The sequence below is a fragment of the Mobula hypostoma genome, chromosome 12 (assembly GCF_963921235.1).
Source record: "Mobula hypostoma chromosome 12, sMobHyp1.1, whole genome shotgun sequence".
Taxonomy (NCBI): Eukaryota; Metazoa; Chordata; class Chondrichthyes; order Myliobatiformes; family Myliobatidae; genus Mobula; species Mobula hypostoma.
In genome coordinates, this window is record NC_086108.1 from 108,329,760 (window position 1) to 108,348,445 (window position 18,686).

At 43.9% G+C, this 18,686-nt stretch overlaps 1 protein-coding gene across 11 annotated transcripts in view; it reads left to right on the top strand.

Annotated features, from left to right (window-relative positions):
- Nucleotides 1-18,686, top strand: part of adgrl2a (adhesion G protein-coupled receptor L2a) — a 982,900-nt gene that overhangs the window by 869,996 nt on the left and 94,218 nt on the right. For 8 of the 11 annotated variants that reach the window (XM_063064760.1, XM_063064761.1, XM_063064767.1 and 5 more), the window contains 3 exons: nt 3,930-4,115; nt 4,518-4,556; nt 14,306-14,489. In XM_063064760.1, the coding sequence (XP_062920830.1) occupies nt 3,930-4,115; nt 4,518-4,556; nt 14,306-14,489 (409 nt within the window). The remainder of the gene's footprint in view (nt 1-3,929; nt 4,116-4,517; nt 4,557-14,305; nt 14,490-18,686) is intronic. The other 3 variants (XM_063064764.1, XM_063064765.1, XM_063064770.1) reach the window with 1 other exon arrangement.

Genomic DNA, 18,686 nt, shown 5'->3' on the forward strand with positions numbered 1-18,686 from the left:
AATGATTCAACCCAACTATCAACTATCCAAGTTACACATTTTTTGTATTATTTCTGAGGAGGAATCTCTTTGGCAGAGTGTGGTGAAACTGTGGAATTCATTGCCACAGACGTCTATGGAGGTCAAGCCATTGGGTATGTTTAAAGTGGAAGTTGCTAGGTTCTTGATTAAATATTTTGAGATACAGCACGGAATAGGTCCTTCCAGCTGTACCGCTCAGTAATCCCCTGACTTAACCCTAACCTAATCATGGGACAAAAGACAATTAACCAATTAACCTGCCAACCAGTATGTCTTTGGATTGTGTGAGAAAACCTGAGCACCCAGAGGAAACCCGCGTGGTCACAGGGGGAACTTACATGCAGTGGCGGGAATTGAACCTGGGTCACCTGTATTGTAGACTGTTGTGCTAACCACCACACTACTAGTGACAGCCTCAAAGTCTACGTGGATAAGCAGGAAAATAGAGAGAGGGATAATAAATCAGCCGTAGTAGGATGGAGAGCAGACTTGATGGGCTGAATGGCCTGATTCTTTTCCTACATCTTGTGGTTCATGTTTGAAAACTGGAGCTTTAACAACCAGCCAAGGCCTTTGAAGGAATGGACATAATTAGTTTTCTTTTGCACGGCATGGTTAGCCATTGGGAATTGAAAGAATGTTTGCCAAGTATACTCGAATATGAAATTAACATGTGGGCAAGACAGCTGCTTTCAAAGAGGACTGCAAATAGAGTTTGAATCCCTTTATCAGTTTCTGAGTCATTTAATCTCGAAGTAATATTTTCAAACTGTGCAAATATGATTGAGAGATTGGCCAAATATTTCACAGTCCAATGGGGCTCACGAAATCGACGGCGATGATGTTATCGCTCTGGAGTCTCAAAGCACACGTGGCCCAGAAGAAGGAAGTGCATTTATAGAGCACAAGCGATAAAGCATTTTTGAAATCTCTGTACAAAGCAAGCTGCCACAGACAGAAATATGACGGCTACCTGGCATTTTGTTCAAACACTCTCAGATGTTTTAATGCGTTAACGGTCATTACTTAATTGGTCAGGGCCTTTGGCCATTCGAGGTTGGCTAAAGCTCCGTATGGATCCATGAATACTCAGGCTTGTCGACAGTGATTTCAACTGTTTGGTCATCTTAATAAAACATTGAAAATAGAACATTACAGGCCCTTCTGCCCAAAACGTTGTGCTGATCTTTAAACCTACTCCAAGATCAATCTAACAACTCTAACCTAGATTAATCTGCAACAAAAGGAGAGCGAAATAACACAAAAGTGAAGAGTAAAACTTTAGGTTGCATATTGTATACATTCTTCAATATTAAATCGAACCAAAAGTTTTGACACTCTCTCATCATCGGCACAAAGGAGCACAACAGCTCATGGAAGGTCACAATGCGATTTGTTGTCAGTCAAAAAATGTGAAATGCTCAGATTGTTACCTCCCACATCTTCTGAGACTCTAGTCAATTTATTTTAATGAGTTAAGTTCAGACTGCACTCAGAGGGTGGTGATCGGTTTTGGGATTTTTATCTAAAAAAAAGGGCTGTGCTGGCTAGGGTCTAGAAGAGGCTTATGAGAATGATCCTGGGAATTAAAGGTGTAACGTATAAGGAGTGTTTGATGGCTCTGGGCTTGTTCTCACTGGAGTTTAGAAGAATGAAGGGTGGGGAGGTGGGAGAGGGGGGAATCTCATTGAAACTTACAGAACCACAAGATAACGGAGAAGAATTAAACCATTTGACCTATCAAGTCTGCTCCAAGATTTCATCTAGGCTGATCCAATTTTTCTCTCAGCCTCAATCTCCTGCTTCCTCCCTGTCCATATCCCTTCATGCCCTCCCTGACCAATCAGGAATCGATCAAACTCTGTATTAAACATACATAAAGACTTTGCCTCCACAGCTGCTTGTGGTAAAGAATTCCATAGACTCATCACTCTAGTATCAGATATTGTTTCCTTTAGTGTGTGAGTCTAGAACCAAAGGGCACAGCGTAAGAATTGAGGGACGTCCATTTTGAACAGAGCTGAGGAAAAATTTCTTCAGCCAGAGGGTGGTGAATCTGTGGAATTCTTTGCCACAGGTAGCTGTGGAGGCCAAGTCATTGGAAATATTTAAAGCAGAGGTTGATTGGTTCTTGATTAATCAGCGCGTCTCAGAGTAGTATATGGTGACAAACAGTGCCTATAAAAAAGTATTTGCTCCCCTCCCCCGGAAGTTTTCATGTTTTATTGTTTTACAACATTGAGTCACAGAGGATTTAATTTGGCTGTCTTGACACTGAGCAACAGAAGAGACTCTTTCTTGTCAATGGGAAAGCAAATTTCTACAAATTGGTCTAAATTTATTAGAATTATTAAACATAAAATAATTAATTGCATAATTACATACCCCTTCAAGTCAATATTTAGGAGATACACATTTGGCATCAATTATAGCCTTGAGTCTGTGTGGATAGGTCTCTATTAGCTTTGCACATTGGAATTTTTCCCCATTTTTCTTTATAAAACTGCTCAAACTCTCTCAGATTGCTTGGGGATCATGAGGGAACAGCCCTTTTCAAGTCCAGCTGCAAGTTTTCAGTTAAATTGAGATCTGGACCCTGAATTGGCCACTCTAGGACATTAACTTTGTTGTTTTTAAGCCAATCCTGTGTAGCTTTGGCTTTAATCTTGGGGTCATTGTCTTGCTGGAAAACAAACCTTCTCCCAAGTCACAGTTCTCTTGCAGACTTTTCTCCAGGATTTCCCTGTATTTTGCTGCATTCATTTTACCCTCTACCTTCTCAAGCCTTCCAGGGCCTGCTGCAGTGAAGCATCCCCACAGCATGATGCAGCCACCACCCCGATTCATGGTAGGGATGATGTGTTTATGATGATGTGCAGTGCTTGACTTATGCCAAACATGGTATTTGGTCTGATAGCCAAAAAGCTCAATTTTAGTTTCAACAGACCATAGAACCGTCTTCCAGCTGACTTCAGAGTCTGCCGTATGCCTTCTGGCAAATTCCAGTTGACATTTCATGAGAGATTTTTTCTACAGTGGCTTTCTCTTTGCGACTCTCCCATAAAACTGTGACTGATGAAACAGCTAGGCAACAGTTGTTGTATGCACAGTATCTCCCATCTCAGCCACTGGAGCTTGTAACTCCTCCAGAGTTGTCATAGTCTCTTGGTGGTCCTCTCCTCTTGCACAGTCACTCAGCTTTTGAGGTTTTAGGTCTGTTCCAGACAGATTTACAGCTGTGCCATATTCTTTCTATTTCCTGATAATTGGCTTAACTGTACTCCAAGGGAAATACAGTGACTTGGAAATTTTCTTGTATCCATCTCCTGACTTGTGCTTTTCAATAACCTTTTCATGAAGTTGCTTGGAGACTTCATGGTATAGTCTTTGCTAGGACACCAGCTACAGGTGTATTTTTATTAGAATCAATAAAATACCTTGCCTGCACACGGTGATCTCTATTTAGCTAATTATGTGACTTCTGAAACCAATTGGCTGCACCAGAGATGATCTGGTGTGTCACTTTAAAGGGGGTGAAATGTGTTTTATATTTGTAATTAATTTAGATTACTTTATAGAGATCTGTTTTCACTTTGACATGAAAGAGTCTTTTTCTGCTGATCAGTGTCAAAAAAGGTCCAATGTGATTCAATGTTAGTCAATAGACAATAGGTGCAGGAGTAGGCCATTCGGCCCTTTGAGCCAGCACCGCCATTCACTGTGATCATGGCTGATCATCGACAATCAGTACCCTGTTCCTGCCTTCTCCCCATATCCCTTGACTCCACTGTAAAACAATGCTATAAAACTATAAAACATGAAAACCTCCGGGGGGGGGGGGTGAATACTTTTGATAGGCACTGTATATATACTTTGATAATAAATTTACTTTGAACTTGTGTTCATAGATCAGGAGCGGAGAGAATGCTGCTAACCTAGCAAATGAGCTGGCTAAGCACACCAAAGGACCCATTTTCGCGGGAGATGTCAGCTCGTCAGTCAGGCTTATGGAGCAGCTGGTCGACATCCTGGATGCCCAGCTCCAGGAACTGCGGCCGAGCGAGAAGGACACGCTGGGGCGCAGCTTTACCAAGGTAAGGCCAGTGGGTCATGAAGGCCAAAAGCCTCGGGTCAGAACTTCCCATTCTGATGATTGCAAAGTGAGTGACTGTCTCTACTCTGATGATGTTACAGTGCTGACTCTCTCCGTAATAACCACATGTTTTCTCTCCCCTCTCTTTCTCTCTCCCTCCCTCTCTCTCTGTCCCTCCCTCTCTCTCCCTTCCCCCCTCTCTCTCCCCTCTTTTTTTGTCTCCCCTCTCTCTCTGTCTGCCTCTCTCTCCACCCCCTCTATCTCTATCTCTCTCTCTCCCTCCCTCTCTGTCTGTCTGTCTCTCTCTCTTGTTCTGTCTGTCTCTGTGTGTGTGTGTGTGTGTGTCTGTCTCTCTCTCTCTCTCTATCTGTCTCTCTCTCTCTGCCTCCCACAACTGGAAAAGCTCCAAAGAAGAGACAAGACTTGCAGAGGATATATTAAGGTAGCACACTGTGATATTGATTTTCCTTTGCTCCGTCTGCCTTGCCCCCATCGAGGCCGTTGCGTCTTGCTTGGCTGATATGTGGCATGACGCTTTTTCTCCCTCCCTCCATCCCCTTTCGCACACTCACCCAGTGCTGTCCTTCCTGCCTCTCTTTGCCATCTGGTTTCATCCTTGTACTTTCTCAGAATCAGGTTTAATATCACTGGCATATGTAGAGAAATTTTTTGTTTTGCGGCAGCAGAGCATTGCGATACGTAATAATTTTTTAAAACTATAAATTACAATCAGAAATATTTATTAGAAAATTTGAAAAAGAGAGCGATAAAACATCGTGAGGTAGTGTTCATGGGTTCAATGTCCATTCAGAAATCTGATGGTAGAGGGGAAGAAGATGTTCTTGAAGCATTGAGTGTGTGTCTTCTGGTTCCTGTATCCCTTTCCTGATGGAACAGGAGCCTGATTATCATCCCTGTATTTTCTACAAAGGCAAACCCCTGTGTCGCCTGTTGGACTGTTAATTCTGTTTTTACTGGCTGTGTGTCGGTATGATCGGCGAATTTCCTGGGTAATATTTCACAGTGCTGTCATTCAGAAAGCGAGAATTGGCAGTAGAGCTTCATTAACCCATATTCAATGCTTACCGTGTGGAGTTTGCAGAATCTCCCTGTAACTGCATGTGTTGCTTCAGGTGTCCCAAGTTCCAATCACACCCCAAGGATATGCTGGGTACTTACTGCCCATTACGGTGGTAGAGGCGAATACAATAGGGTCTTAAAGAGACTCTTTGATAGGTACATGGAGCTGTGAAAAATAGAGGGCTATGTGGTAGGAAAATTCTAGGCAGTTTCTAGAGCAGGTTACGTGGTCGGCACAACATTGTGGGCTGAAGGGCCTGTAATGTGCTGTCGAGTTCTATGTTCTGTCTCTGCTCGTATAGAAGAATTCTTCACTGCTGTTTCCATAACAATTTTGTTTCACCAGTCAGGGTTGTTGGCCCTGAGCCTGAAGGACCGGTGGACCACTCTTAGTCTGGCCTCTACCCTTTGACCTGTTTGGCATGGGTGACCCTGCTAAGAGTCAAAGCACAAAGCCCTGACTCCAGCCAACATAGCTCTCTGGGTCACTGAGGCACACAAGCCTCCAAACCACGACAATAGCACTGGTCCTCTTGGAGGCGATGCCAGGTGGTAACAGGTTTAGTATTGTCACATGCATGGAGATACAGTGAAAAGCTTTCTTTGTCTGCCTTCCAGACCCATCATTTTGTATGTAAGTACAATGAGAAGGTACAAAAGGAAAACATAACAGAGTGCAGAAGAAAGTGTTAGTTACAGCAGGAGGGCAGTGCAGGCGGACAATAAAGTCCACAGTGAGATAGACTGAAAGATATTTAGTATGGAGGTCTGCAGGTTCATTGGCCACTGTAAATTAAGTTAGTTTATTATTCTCACATATTTATTATTGAATTATTTATACAGCACCTTAAACAATAAAGTGCACAGTGAGATAGCCTGAGATTCATCTTCAGAGGAAAGAGGTCTGTAGGTTAATTAGTCGTTGTAAATTGGTATTGGTTTAGTATTGTCATGTGCACCGACATGCAGTGTAAAGCTTCTCTTGAATACTGTTCATACAGATCAAATCATTACACAGTAATGATGTAAACAATAACAGTGTAGGATAAAGTGTAACAGCTACAGAGAAAGTGCAGGCAGACCAGAAGGTGCAAAAGCCATAACAAGGTCGATTGTGAGATCAAGAGTCCATCTTTTGCATAAAGAGGTCTATAAGTTAATTGGCCATTGCAAATTGGCAAATCAAATAGGTTTATTCATATCACATGTACCAAGGTACACTGAAAAAGTTTATTTTGCGATTCATACAGATCAATTCATTGCAGAGGTATGTTGAGGTAAAGCAGTAATGGAGTGTAATTCAGTCAGCACTGAATTACAGACTCCACAGCTGTGGCCCACAGCCAGCGGGCTTCTGGACTGGTTTCTCTGACCTCAGCGCTGAACTGGCGCCCTGTCTGAGGACTCGCGTTCGGGGACTCTGTGGTTCATGTTCTGTCTGTTATTTGTTTTATTTTACTGTTTGCATGATTTGTTCTTTTTTTTCACACAGTGGATGCCTGTTGGTCTTTGTTGTGGGGGTTTCTCATGGATTCTATTGTGTTTCTTTGTGTTGAGGTTGCCTGCAAGAAGATGAATCTCAAGGTTGTATATGGTATACATACTCTGATAATAAATGCATCTTGAACTTCGAATAAATCGTTACAGAAAGTGCAGTGCTGATAGAGAATAAGGTGCAAGGGGCATAACAAGACAGACAGAGAGATCATCTTTAGCATGCAGGGGTCTGTAGGTTAATTGGCCGTTATAAATTGGTAAATTAAGTTAATTATTGTCACATTAACTAATGTGCAGTAAAATAAAATCTTATTTTGAATTCCATCCATACAGATAATTTCATCACATTGTTATCTCAAGGTAATAGTAGGGAAAGCAATAACAGAATACAGGAATAAAGCGTTACAGTTATGGTGAAAGTGCAGTGAGTTGCAAAGTCATGGCAAATTGTCACTCGTGTTTTAGAATGGTAGAATGTGGGGTCAGTAAACTTGGATTTGTGTGGGATTAGCGTAAATGAGTGTTTGATGTTCGATTCGGACTTGGGAGGGCTGAGGGACCTGTTTCTACACTCTGAATCTATGGCTATAAAGGAATCAGAATCAGGTTTAATATCACCAGCATATGTCGTGAAATTTGTTGGCTTTGGGGCAGCAACACAATGCAACACATGAAAATAGAGAGGGAAAAAATTGTGAATGGCAGTAAGTATATATGTATTAAATAGTTAAATAAGTAGCGCAAAAAAAGTTTAAAGAAATTAGTGAATTAGTGAGGTAGTGTTCATGGGTTCAATGTCCATTCAGAATCTGATGGCGGAGGGGAAGGAGTTGTTCCTAGATCGTTGAGTGTGTGCCTTCGGGCTTCTGCAGCTCCTTCCTGATGATAGCAATGAGAAGGGGGCATGTCTCGGCTGATGGGGATCCTGAATAACGGACCCTGCCTTTTTTGAGGCATCGCTCCTTGAAGATGTGCAGTTACTACAGAGGTTAGTGGCCATGGTGGAGCTGACTAATTTTACAACCGTCTTCAGCTTACTTCAATCCTGTGCATTCACAGCACCACCCACACCACCACCCCCCCCATCCCAGACGGTGATGCAGCCAGTTAGAAAGCTCTCCATGGTACAGTTTCTTCAAGAATAGCATAATGTTTACATTTACATCACAAAATACCATATCAATGATTTGTGACATTTAAGACAACAATCGATCTTTGGAACGAGCTTCCAAGGACATTTTGAATTTATTTAGCACCTTGTGTAGAGCAGTCATATGACACCGTTATCAGTGCTCGATCTATGGATTTGGTGACTGCAGCCCAGAAGGATCGTTTTTGTCTCATCACTGACCCACCGGTAGCAAATGGATGAACATCACGTTTGCTAGTCCACGTTGGTCTGCAAAAGCAAGGGCAAAGGAAGTTCTCATTCCTCTTCTGCCAGCTGAGAACTACAATCTCCAGTATTGAATGCCTGCCTGCGGTCAAGGACATGTATACAGAAAGGTGCCGGAAAAGAGCCAGTGACATCATGAAGGATCCCACCCACCCTGCTCTTGGGCTGTTTGTCCCACTGCCATCGGGAAGGAGGCTACGTAGCATCCACGCCAGGACCACCAGACTCAGTTACTTTCCCGAAGCAGTAAGGCTGATCAACATCTCCTCCCATTCACCCACCCCGGCACACACCCTCCCACCACTACCTTATCATTTCCTGTCGGTCGCCTTGTCAAGGTGGGAAACAGTTTCTTCTCCCAGGCCATTAGGCTTCTGAACTCTCTGCTACACCATATTCAAAGTTTCACTGGTTTATTTGTTCAGTTCTTTACAATATTTAATTTATGCATTATAGTTTGTTATTTATGCGTCACTCATCTGTCGATTTTATCTTTACCTTCAGAGCTTACTGTGCATATTACGTGTATTACTGTGCTTTATATTTATACTTGGTGTCTTTTATTATTATTGTATTCTTTATCTCATTTTGTTTTTTTGTGCTGCATTGGATCCAGAGTAACGATTATTTTGTTCTCCTTTACACCTGTGTACTGGAAATAACATTAAACAACAAACAAACATTAAACAATCATTTTTACTTACCAACTTACTTTCTCACAATGCCCAATTACGCCCTTTGATTTACGCCCAATTACAACACAGAGCGTCATAGGAAGTCATTCCTGCCTGTGGCCATCAAACTATACAACTCCTCCGTTGGACGGTCAGACACCCTGAGCCAATAGGCTGGTCCTGGCATAATCTACATATTACTATTTAACTATTTATGGTTTTATTATTACTATTTAATTATTTGTGGTGCAACTGTAATGAAAACCAGTTTCCCTCGGGATCAATAAAGTATGACTACCTACCTACCCACCTACCTACTAACCTTTGGCCAACAATATTGTGGCAACCTAATTAAACAAATAATCAGGTGTACCTGCACCTCAGGGGCTTCAGCGGTTCAGGAAGGCAGCTCATCATCACTTTCTCAAGGGTAACTAGGATGGGCAATAAATGCTGGCATAGTTGGCGATGCCCACATCCCATAAATTAATATTAAAAAATTAAATACCTAACTAAACTGCTTGCAACTTCTGGCAACACAATGTTCCTAACTCTCCATTCCCTACACATCTGTGGAACTACCTAAAAGTCTTTTAAATGCCTCTACCATATCTGCTTTTTGGTTTGGCAGGGTGGAGATTCATCTCTCCCAAAGGAGGCGTAAGGCAGTCCCTCCCTCTGCTAGTCTGCAGGTCACCCTTGGGCAAGGTGTAGCACCTGCTTCGCTCCCCGATTGGGGTCACGTGAAGACATGGGAGCAGGTGGTGGATGGTATCACAAGTCCTGGTTATGTGACTACTGACACCAGGCAGACAATCTCTGAAGGGTATTGATAATGGCTGGGGTCACCTGTCTTGTAAAGACACTGCCCAGAAGGCGGCAATGGCAAACCACTTCTGTAGAAAAATTGGCAGAGCAATCATGGTCACAGAAAGACCATAATCACCTACATCATTCGACATGGCACATGATGATGATGATATCAGATTTTTACCACTGTCCCTGGCAGCACTGTTCAGAATTCGAATCAAAGAACATTTATCATCAAAGTATGTCAATGTCTCCAGATACTTCCTTGAGATAGATTTTTATTCATTTACAGGAAAAAAAAGAAATGTAATAGCTTTTATAAAATAAGTACTCTTAAACAAAGACTGACAAATGTGAAAAAGAAGACAAATTGTGCAAATGAAAAAAAGTTAAAGTAAATAAATAATACTGAAGACTAGATTTCTGCAGTCCTTAAAAGTAGGTTGTAGAATCAGTTCAAGTTGAGGTGAGTGAAGTTATGTACGATGTTTCAGAAGCCTGGTGGTTATAGGGTAATAACTGCTCCTGAAACTGATGGTATGTGACCCAAGGGTTCTGTACCTTCTTTGAGATTCAAGATTGTTTAGTATCATTTCCAGTACACCAGTGTAAAGGAGAAGGAAATAATTGTTACTATAGATCTGATGCAGCACAAAAAACACAAAAGATAAAGAGGACAATAATAAAAAAACACAATAAATATAACTATATAAGATAGCTTATAGATATTTGTATTGCGAAGCCAGTGGTGTAGTGGCTTCAGCACTGGACTTCAAGGCGAATGGTCCTGAATTTGCATCTGCCTGGGTCCCAATCTGGGCAGCAGCAGTATCTGTGCAGAAGAAAGGCCTGGAAATCTACTTCCATATCTTGCCATGAAAACCCTATGGTGGTGGTGGCATCCGTTAGTCTCACGAGACCATGAATCTGCACCTGGAAAGTCTTGCTTCAGTCTGCGTTGGAGCAGCGTCTGTTGTGGCTGTAGAGTCCCACACGGGAGTGACAGTCTCGACTGCAGCGACTGCACTTGAAGGCGCTGTCCTCCAGTGTTGTCTTGGTGCTGTTTTTCTGACGAGTGCGCTTTTCTTCAGCAGCAAGCCTCAGCTTCTCTTCTCTTTTTAGACCTCTGCGTAGTTCCAGCCTCCAGTGAGAGCGATCGCTCTCACTGGACAACTACACTATCCATAGGGTCACCATGAATTGACAATGACTCGACAACACTCAGCAACAACTATATGTAGATTGATTGTATGTCCATATAGTGACACTAAGCACAGGTGTGTCTGTACATAAGGTGACTCTGACAGGAAATAATAAAGTAGTGGTGGTTCGGGGTGGGGTGGGTTAGTGGGTGGAGGTGTTGATCAGACTTGCTGCTCGGGGAAAGTAACTGTTTTTGCGTCTAGTGGCCCTGGTCTGGATGCTACGTAGCCTCCTCCCTGATGGAGGTGGAACAAACAGTCCATGAGCAGATGGGTGGGAACCTGGTGGTGGCAGTGAGAAGAGAGCATGGCCTGTATGGTGGAGGTCCTTGATGATGGCTGCTGCTTTCCTGTGACAGTGCTCCATGGAAATGTGCTCAGTGATGGGGAGGACTTTGCCTGTGATGGACTAGACTGTAGCCACCGCTTTCTGATCCTGGGAATTAATGTTCCCAGGCACCCTCCACACTCTATGTAAAAAAAAAACTTACCCTACAAGTTCTATGTTCTTTGTACACGCTTCAGCTATTGGAGAGGTTTTTGCACAGGATCCAGCTCTTCAATACACAGTGGTAGCAAGACCGTATTGACTGAAAAGCTTGGGCTAACATTCCACTGACCTGGCTCTGTCAGAGAGGGAGGAAAAGAACTGGCAGTGTCACGTCTAAGTATTCCCACCTGCTAGGAAGGTCAGTGTGACTGAAAACCTGGACAATGAGGAGACCAAGATGGATTAAGCTAATTAATCTTATGCTGACAAGTCGCCTGGGTAAACTTCTTTCCTAATCATTCTTGCAAGGACTGTATAAAACTCACCTTGCAATATGCAGTGGGTTACCGAAACCAGTGCCATGAGCATTAATCAAAGAAAGACCAGTGCAGAGAGAAGGGATGGGGAGGGGTGGGGGGCTTCAGTAATTGGTAACTGTGTGTCCTGGGCCACAGCACAGTTTCCTCTGCATAATTCACTCTTGCTTACACAGCAGAGAACAGAGTTAATTAACAGTCAACATATTTTGTTTTTGTACTGTGTGTGATATACTGTACTGTATGCAATTTGGATGCACTATGGTCCAGAGAAACATTATTTTGTTTGTTTGTATATGTGTACAGTCAGATGACAATAAATTGGAACTTGAACTTGATTGTTATTTCCTGGTAGGGCTTAAATCAGGGGTGGCCAATGTTTTACATTCCATGTGTCAATTTTTTCACTCACGAGTTCAGATGCGCCATACAATTCTTGTAAAAATATGTTAATATAGAACTCGTGCATGAAAAAATCACATTTGAACTCGTGCATGAAAAAATTGACGCATGGAATGTAAGGGGTTGGCCACCCCTGGCTTAAATGTTACTTATTTCTCCTGTTGTGTATTTTTACCCCTCGCTTAAGATCTTCATCCCAGTCAAGTGATGTCCCTCAAATCAACTATTAAGTTTCACAAAAATTTTCAGTTTTCGAAGCAAACTTGTTACCAAATAACATGTACACTCAGTAGCCACTTCATTAGATGCCTCCTGTACCTTTTGAAGTGGGCACAGAGTGCATATGCCTGGTATTCAGCGGCTGCAGCCCATCCAATTCAACGGTTGACATGTTGTCCCTTCAGAGATGCTCTTCCGCACACCACTGTTGTAACGTAATACATGGCTATTTGAGTTACTCTCACCTTTCTGTCAGTTTGGATCGATCTGGCCCTTCTCCTCTCGTCCTCTCATTAACGATGCATTTTCACCCACAGAACTGCTGCTCACTAGATGTCTTTTTTGTTCTTCACACCATTCTTTGTAAACCCTAGAAACTTGTGCATGAAAATCTCAGGAGGTCAGCAGTTTCTAAGATAGTCAAAACACTCTGTCTAGCACCAACAATCATTCCATGGTCAAAGTCATTCAGATCTCATTTCTCCCCCATTCTCATGTTTGGTCTGAACAAAAACAGAGCCTCTTTACCATGTCTGCACTAAGTTGCTGCCACATAATTGGCTGATTAGATATTTGCATTATGGAGCAGATGTACAGTGCACCTATTAAAGTGGCCACTAAGTGTATGTCACCATATACTACGTGGAGTTTTGTTTTCTTGCTGTCATTTGCAGCATAAAAGGGAACCAGGAGAATGGGGTTGAAAGAGATAATAAATCTGCTCAGCAACCCACCCACCGATTTAACCCTAGCGTAAACGCAAGTTAATTTACAATGACCAATTAACCTACTAACCGGTACATCTTTGGACTGTGGGAGGAAGTCAGAGCACCCAAAGGAAACCCACAGGCATCACAGGAAGGACATACAAGCCCCTTACAGACGGCACCAAAATTGAACTCCGAACTCTGACGCCTCGAGCTGTCATAGTGACGTGCTAACAATATTACCGTGGAGTCCTAACTCTCGTACAATATCGTACAAGACTCTTGTACAGCAAGAGTATGCCCATATTTGAAGAAAGGTCGACCCATTACTTAAGAGACATTAAAAGGGATTCTCTGCATCACAGATGATTATATATCTGTTTCCCATTTCTGTCTGAGAAAGCGTGGGCCTGTGTAGGATTGCCGAGAGTCTGTTTGTCTCGCTGGTTGATATTTCCATCAGCCAGCCCATTTATCTCCCTCATCAGTCTCATTCCATTTTGATCTTTACTTGTGTCCATGTCAGCCCCTCCATTTAGATATTTATTACTTTATTTCCCCATCTCATTCCCTCGAGAGGGCCTGTACTGCGGAGTAGTGTTCGATGGTCTTGATCCTACAGAAACCACTTTCAATGAGCTGGTCACACTCCCCGTCCCCGTCCCCTGCCCCCTTTTGGCCCATATTCCTCTAAACCAGGGTTTCCCCTGCTCTAAATGAACGAGTGATTTTATGGTGCCCTGAAGGATTTGGCGAACATGACTCTCAGGAATGCTGGTATGGCGCCTCGAAGCAGGCGAAGGCCGGCCATCACTGGAAGAGAGAGCGCCAGGATGGGCCTCAAGCCAGGTTGAAGCTTCGAGGCCGGAGAGCGGAAAACGAACACCACTGTTCAGTCCCATTACTCTGTGCCAGCCCAATCCCCCATCTGGGCCAGTCCAATCTGCCTGTATGTGACCCATCTCCCTCTCTTCTCACTTCTACCACCGAGTGGGAGGTGCAGGAGTCTTGTGTCCCACGGCAACATGTTCAGGAACTACTACCATTGGACTCCGGGCCGGCGTGGATGGGGTTCACTGACTTCAGCACTGAATTGATTCCGCGGTGCATAGGCTCAGTTTCAGCGACTCTGCAGCTCCTGTTCTCAATATTATTTGTTTAATTTTGTTTTATTGGCACAATTTGTCCTCTTTTGCGCATGGCATGTTTGTCAGTCTGTTACGTGTATGTATGTGTTTATTTTGGGGATTCTATTGCATTTGATTGTTTTCCATGGGCGCCTGCAAAAAAAAAAGAATCTTAAGGTTGAATATGGTATACATACTTTGATCGTGAAACTGAATTTAACTTTGAACTTTGACCTCTCCCCCCTCCCCTCCTGCCACCTGCCCCCCCAGGCCATCGTGGACACCGTAGACAATCTGCTGAGACCGGAGGCGCTGCAGTCCTGGAGGGACATGAACACCACTGAGCAGGCCCATGCCGCCACCCTGCTCCTCGACACCCTGGAGGAGGGGGCCTTCGTCCTCGCAGACAACCTCATCGAGCCAACAACTGTCACGGTGCCCACCGAGAACATAGGTGAGTGAGTCCGCCTTCGGGTGCAGGCCTGCGGGGTGAAGTGCTGTAATTGGAATTGGTTCATTTGTGAAAAGCTTGTCTTGCATTTAGATCAAGCCATTACAAAGTGTATTAAGCTGGAACAAGATAAAACAATAACAATGTAGAACAGGCATCCCACCCTGCAAAAACTCATTTCAGGGAGGTAGCACCATCAATTTGCGGGAGACTCCCAGAACTTCTGGGAGAGGTGGGATGTGTGCACTAGGGTAGCTCCTTAGCAGCTAGCCAGCTAGTTTAAATACTGTTAGCTATGCGAATGAACAAATGACACCTGTTAAACTCACCTCAACATGTCTTTTACATTTTAACCCACCATGGGCAATAGAAAAGTCACTGTTGCAAACAGTGCAGCGAGCAACACTGTAATTATTTTGACCCCTATTAGACAAGGGTACACCTTAGGGTAATCTGGGGTGACGTACGTTTTATGTTTTCTTTTTTTGGAACACTCTGCCATGGCGTGCTCTCGCTCTCTCTCTCTCTCATGGTCGCTCTCTTGCTCGCGCGCTCTCTCGCTCTCAAAAAAATTGATTTCCGGGATATTGTATATAATTTGTGGGCATCAGGGAGCCACTATTAATACGCAGGAGACTCCTGGAACTTCCAGGAGAGGTGGGATGTCTGGTAGAATAAAGTGTAAAAGCTACCAAAAAAGTATAGTGTAGGTAAACGATAAAGGGCAAGATCATAATGAGGTAGGTTATCAAACACGAGGCCAGTTCAAAAGTCTGAGAACAGTGGGACAGAAGCTGTTCTTGGGCCAGCTGGTACATACTTTCAGGTTTTCCTATCTACTGCCCGATGGGAGGGGGAGAAGAGAGAATGTCCAAGATGGGAAGGGTCTTTGATTATACTGGTGAGGAGGCTGGCTCCTGTGATGTGCTGAGCTGTGCCCACAGCCCTTTGCAGTTTCTTACGGCAACTGAGCAGTTGCCATACCAAGTCATGATGCATCTGATAGATCGTTTTCTATGGCGCATCAATAACAATTGGTGAGGGTCAAAGGGGACATGCTGAATTTCTTTAGCATCCTGAGGAAGTAGAGGTATTGCTGAACTTCTTGGTTGTGACATCAACATGGTTGGTCCAAGACAGACTGTTGAGAACCTTTATATCTCTGATCTTGATGCTCTCAATCCTCTCAACCAAAGCACGTTTGACGTAGACAGGAGTGTGTTCACTGCTGCCTTCCTGAAGCCAATGACCAGCTCTTTTGTTGATACCAGGTGAAAGGTTGTTGTCATTCCAACAAGTCACTGAGCTCCCTATCTCCTTCCTGTACTCCATTTCATTATTATTTGAGATGGGAGTGAAAGCTTGGCCTCTCCTTTGCCACTTATGTGGATTAGATTAGTCGCCCACTGTAGTGTAGCAGTTAGCCTGACACTATTTCAGCTTGCGGTGTCAGAGTTCAGAGTTCAATCCCGGTGCCCTCTCCAAGGAGTCTCTGTTTGTCCTCCCCGTGGAATGCATGAATATTCCCCGAGTCCTACAATCTAAGTCATACCGGGAAGGCTGATTGGTCATTGTAAATTGTCTTGTGATTAGATTCAGGTTAAATCGGGGTTTTCCGGGGGCTATTAGGCAGTGCGGTTCAAAGGACTGGAAGGGCCTATTCTGCTCCTTATCTCTTACTGAAATAAAATCAAAATTAGAGAGGGTGCCAACAAAGAGAACAAGTTATTGGATTAGCTTCTTGTCATGTACAGCAGGGTGCATGAGAAATCTTGCTTGTGTGAAGGTAGAAATCCAGAGTAAAGCACATACAAAATGTTGGAGGAACTCAGTAGGGTAGCATCTATGAAGGGTCCTGATGAAGAGTCTTGGCCTGAAATGTCGACTGTTTATTCCTCTCCAGTGATGCTGCCTGACTGGCTGAGTACCCCCGCCATTTTGTGTGTGACACTGTTACCCTTCCTGAAGCAACAGTGAAAACAAAACCTTCAATTTACCTGCTCGTAGTCGGTGAAAACACAATCATTGTGTTGATGGTTGTGTCAAGATGGGCAAGGTTTACAACAGAATCAAGGTGGGGGCTTAGTCGCAAGCCATTGCACTTCTCTTTCCAGATCTCACACTGGCCTGTTCATCTTCGGCCTTTTCCACTGCCTGCATGACACTGAACACAAAGGGTGAACCTCACTAGAGGGGGCTTGATCAGGGGTCCCAACCTGGGATCTGTGGACCTCCTGCTTAATGGTATGGCATAAAAAGATTGGGAACCCCTAGACTTGATAGATGTGTTTAAGATGATAAGAAACAAAAGGTAGATTGGATGACAAGCCGTTTTCCTCTGCAGCAGTGGCTAGACCAGAGGATTTATAGGGGGAAGGTACTGGGGGATGTCAGAGGTAGGGTTCTGCACAGAGTGGTGGGTGTGTGGAACGTGCTACCAGAGATGGTGATAGTTGATGCAATGGAGACAGTTAAGAAACTCTTAAAAAGGTACATGGATGAAAGAAAACTGGAGACCCATGTGTCAGCAGCGCAATAAGACAAGGCAATAACGCAAAACAATCTTCTTTCCCATCCCTTCTACCAACACACACACACACACACACACACACACACACACACGCCTTGGCTCTTGATTGTCACTCACAGGCAGGAGAAAACGTGGTCCATAACCCTCAGTTCCCTGTATATTTGTTTGCTTAACAGTTCCTTAAACAACACAATCTGTCTGCCAGCCCATTCCAGGCACCCACCATTCTCTGGGAAAAATCTCTGTCCACTCGATCTGTACCTCTTATCATCCTGTACATACCTATCAAGTCACCTCTCATCCTCCTTCACTCCAAAGGGAAAAACCCTCGCTCACCAGATACAATCTCTAATCCAGGCAGCATCCTTGTAAATCTCCTCTGCACCCTGCCTAAACCTTCTGTACCTTCCTATAATGAATAGCTCAGGTCTGAACCCAATGCTCCAACTGTCCTTCAAGATTACATACAGTGAAATGCATTGTTTATTTTAGCAGCTAACACACCTGATAGTGTGCTATGGGCAGCCCTAATGTCGCTACACATTCTGATACCTATACAGCATGCCCACAATGCTTGGCAGAACAACACAGAACACAACAAGCAAACAACTGTAAAACAATCCCATGATCCTCCCTCCCACCAACAGCATACTCAGTTCTCTAACCCCAAATCTTCGGCCTTCAGCCTCCATCAGAGCTACTTTAGATTCTCTATTCCCCTTTCACCTAAAGATATTCCCCTGGCTCGTCAACCCTTCAAAAATATATCTGTGTCTATCTTTAGCGTTTCACCCTTGGGGTAGACCATCTTGGCAGCACTCTCTCAATTTTGAGTGATCAGGATCGCAGATTTCCATGAAGTCAGTGGAGCCTCTCTTTTAGATTATGAAGACACGTAGTCCTCTTTTATTGCCATTTAGTAATGCATGCATTAAGAAATGATACAATATTTTCTCCGGTGTGATATCACAAAACACAGGACAGACCAAGACTGAAAAAAACTGACAAAAGCACATAATTATAACATATAGTTACAACAGTGCAACAATACCATAACTTGATGAAGAAGTCCATGAGCACAGTAAAGTTCAAAGTCTCTCAAATGTCCCACATCTCACGCAGACGGGAGAAGGAAGAAAAACTCTCCCTGCCATGCCGACCACAATCCGACTCTGAGTCATCTGAAAACTTCAAGCTCTGATCAGCTCTCGGACACCGAGTACTGAGCGCCATCTCTGTCCGAACGATTCCACCTCCTTGGTCGCCAAAAGCAGGCAAGGCCGGGGATTTTGAGGCCTACCCTCTGAGAAACATTCCCGACTACACAGTAACGACAGCAGCGAGTGAATGTTTCAGAAATTTCTCCAGGTGTTCCTCTGTGTTTTCACGTCCATTTTCCATCAAATCAGAATTGTCCACGGCCCCTATTTAACAGATACGACATCATTTTTCACCGGAGGGCTGCGCACGCGCAGGCGTGCTGCCATCTTCTCCTCCTGCATGTCGGAAGTCGCCCTTTCAAGGTGACTTCTGACATGCCTCCCCACATAACCTGTTCTCGTGACAAGAACTCTGAATAGGGTAATGTTTTGAGGGAGCCTTCGCCATCGTCCTGCTCTGGGGAGGGTTTAATGCCAGAGATGGGGGCTTGTATGGTGAGTCAGGCCGTG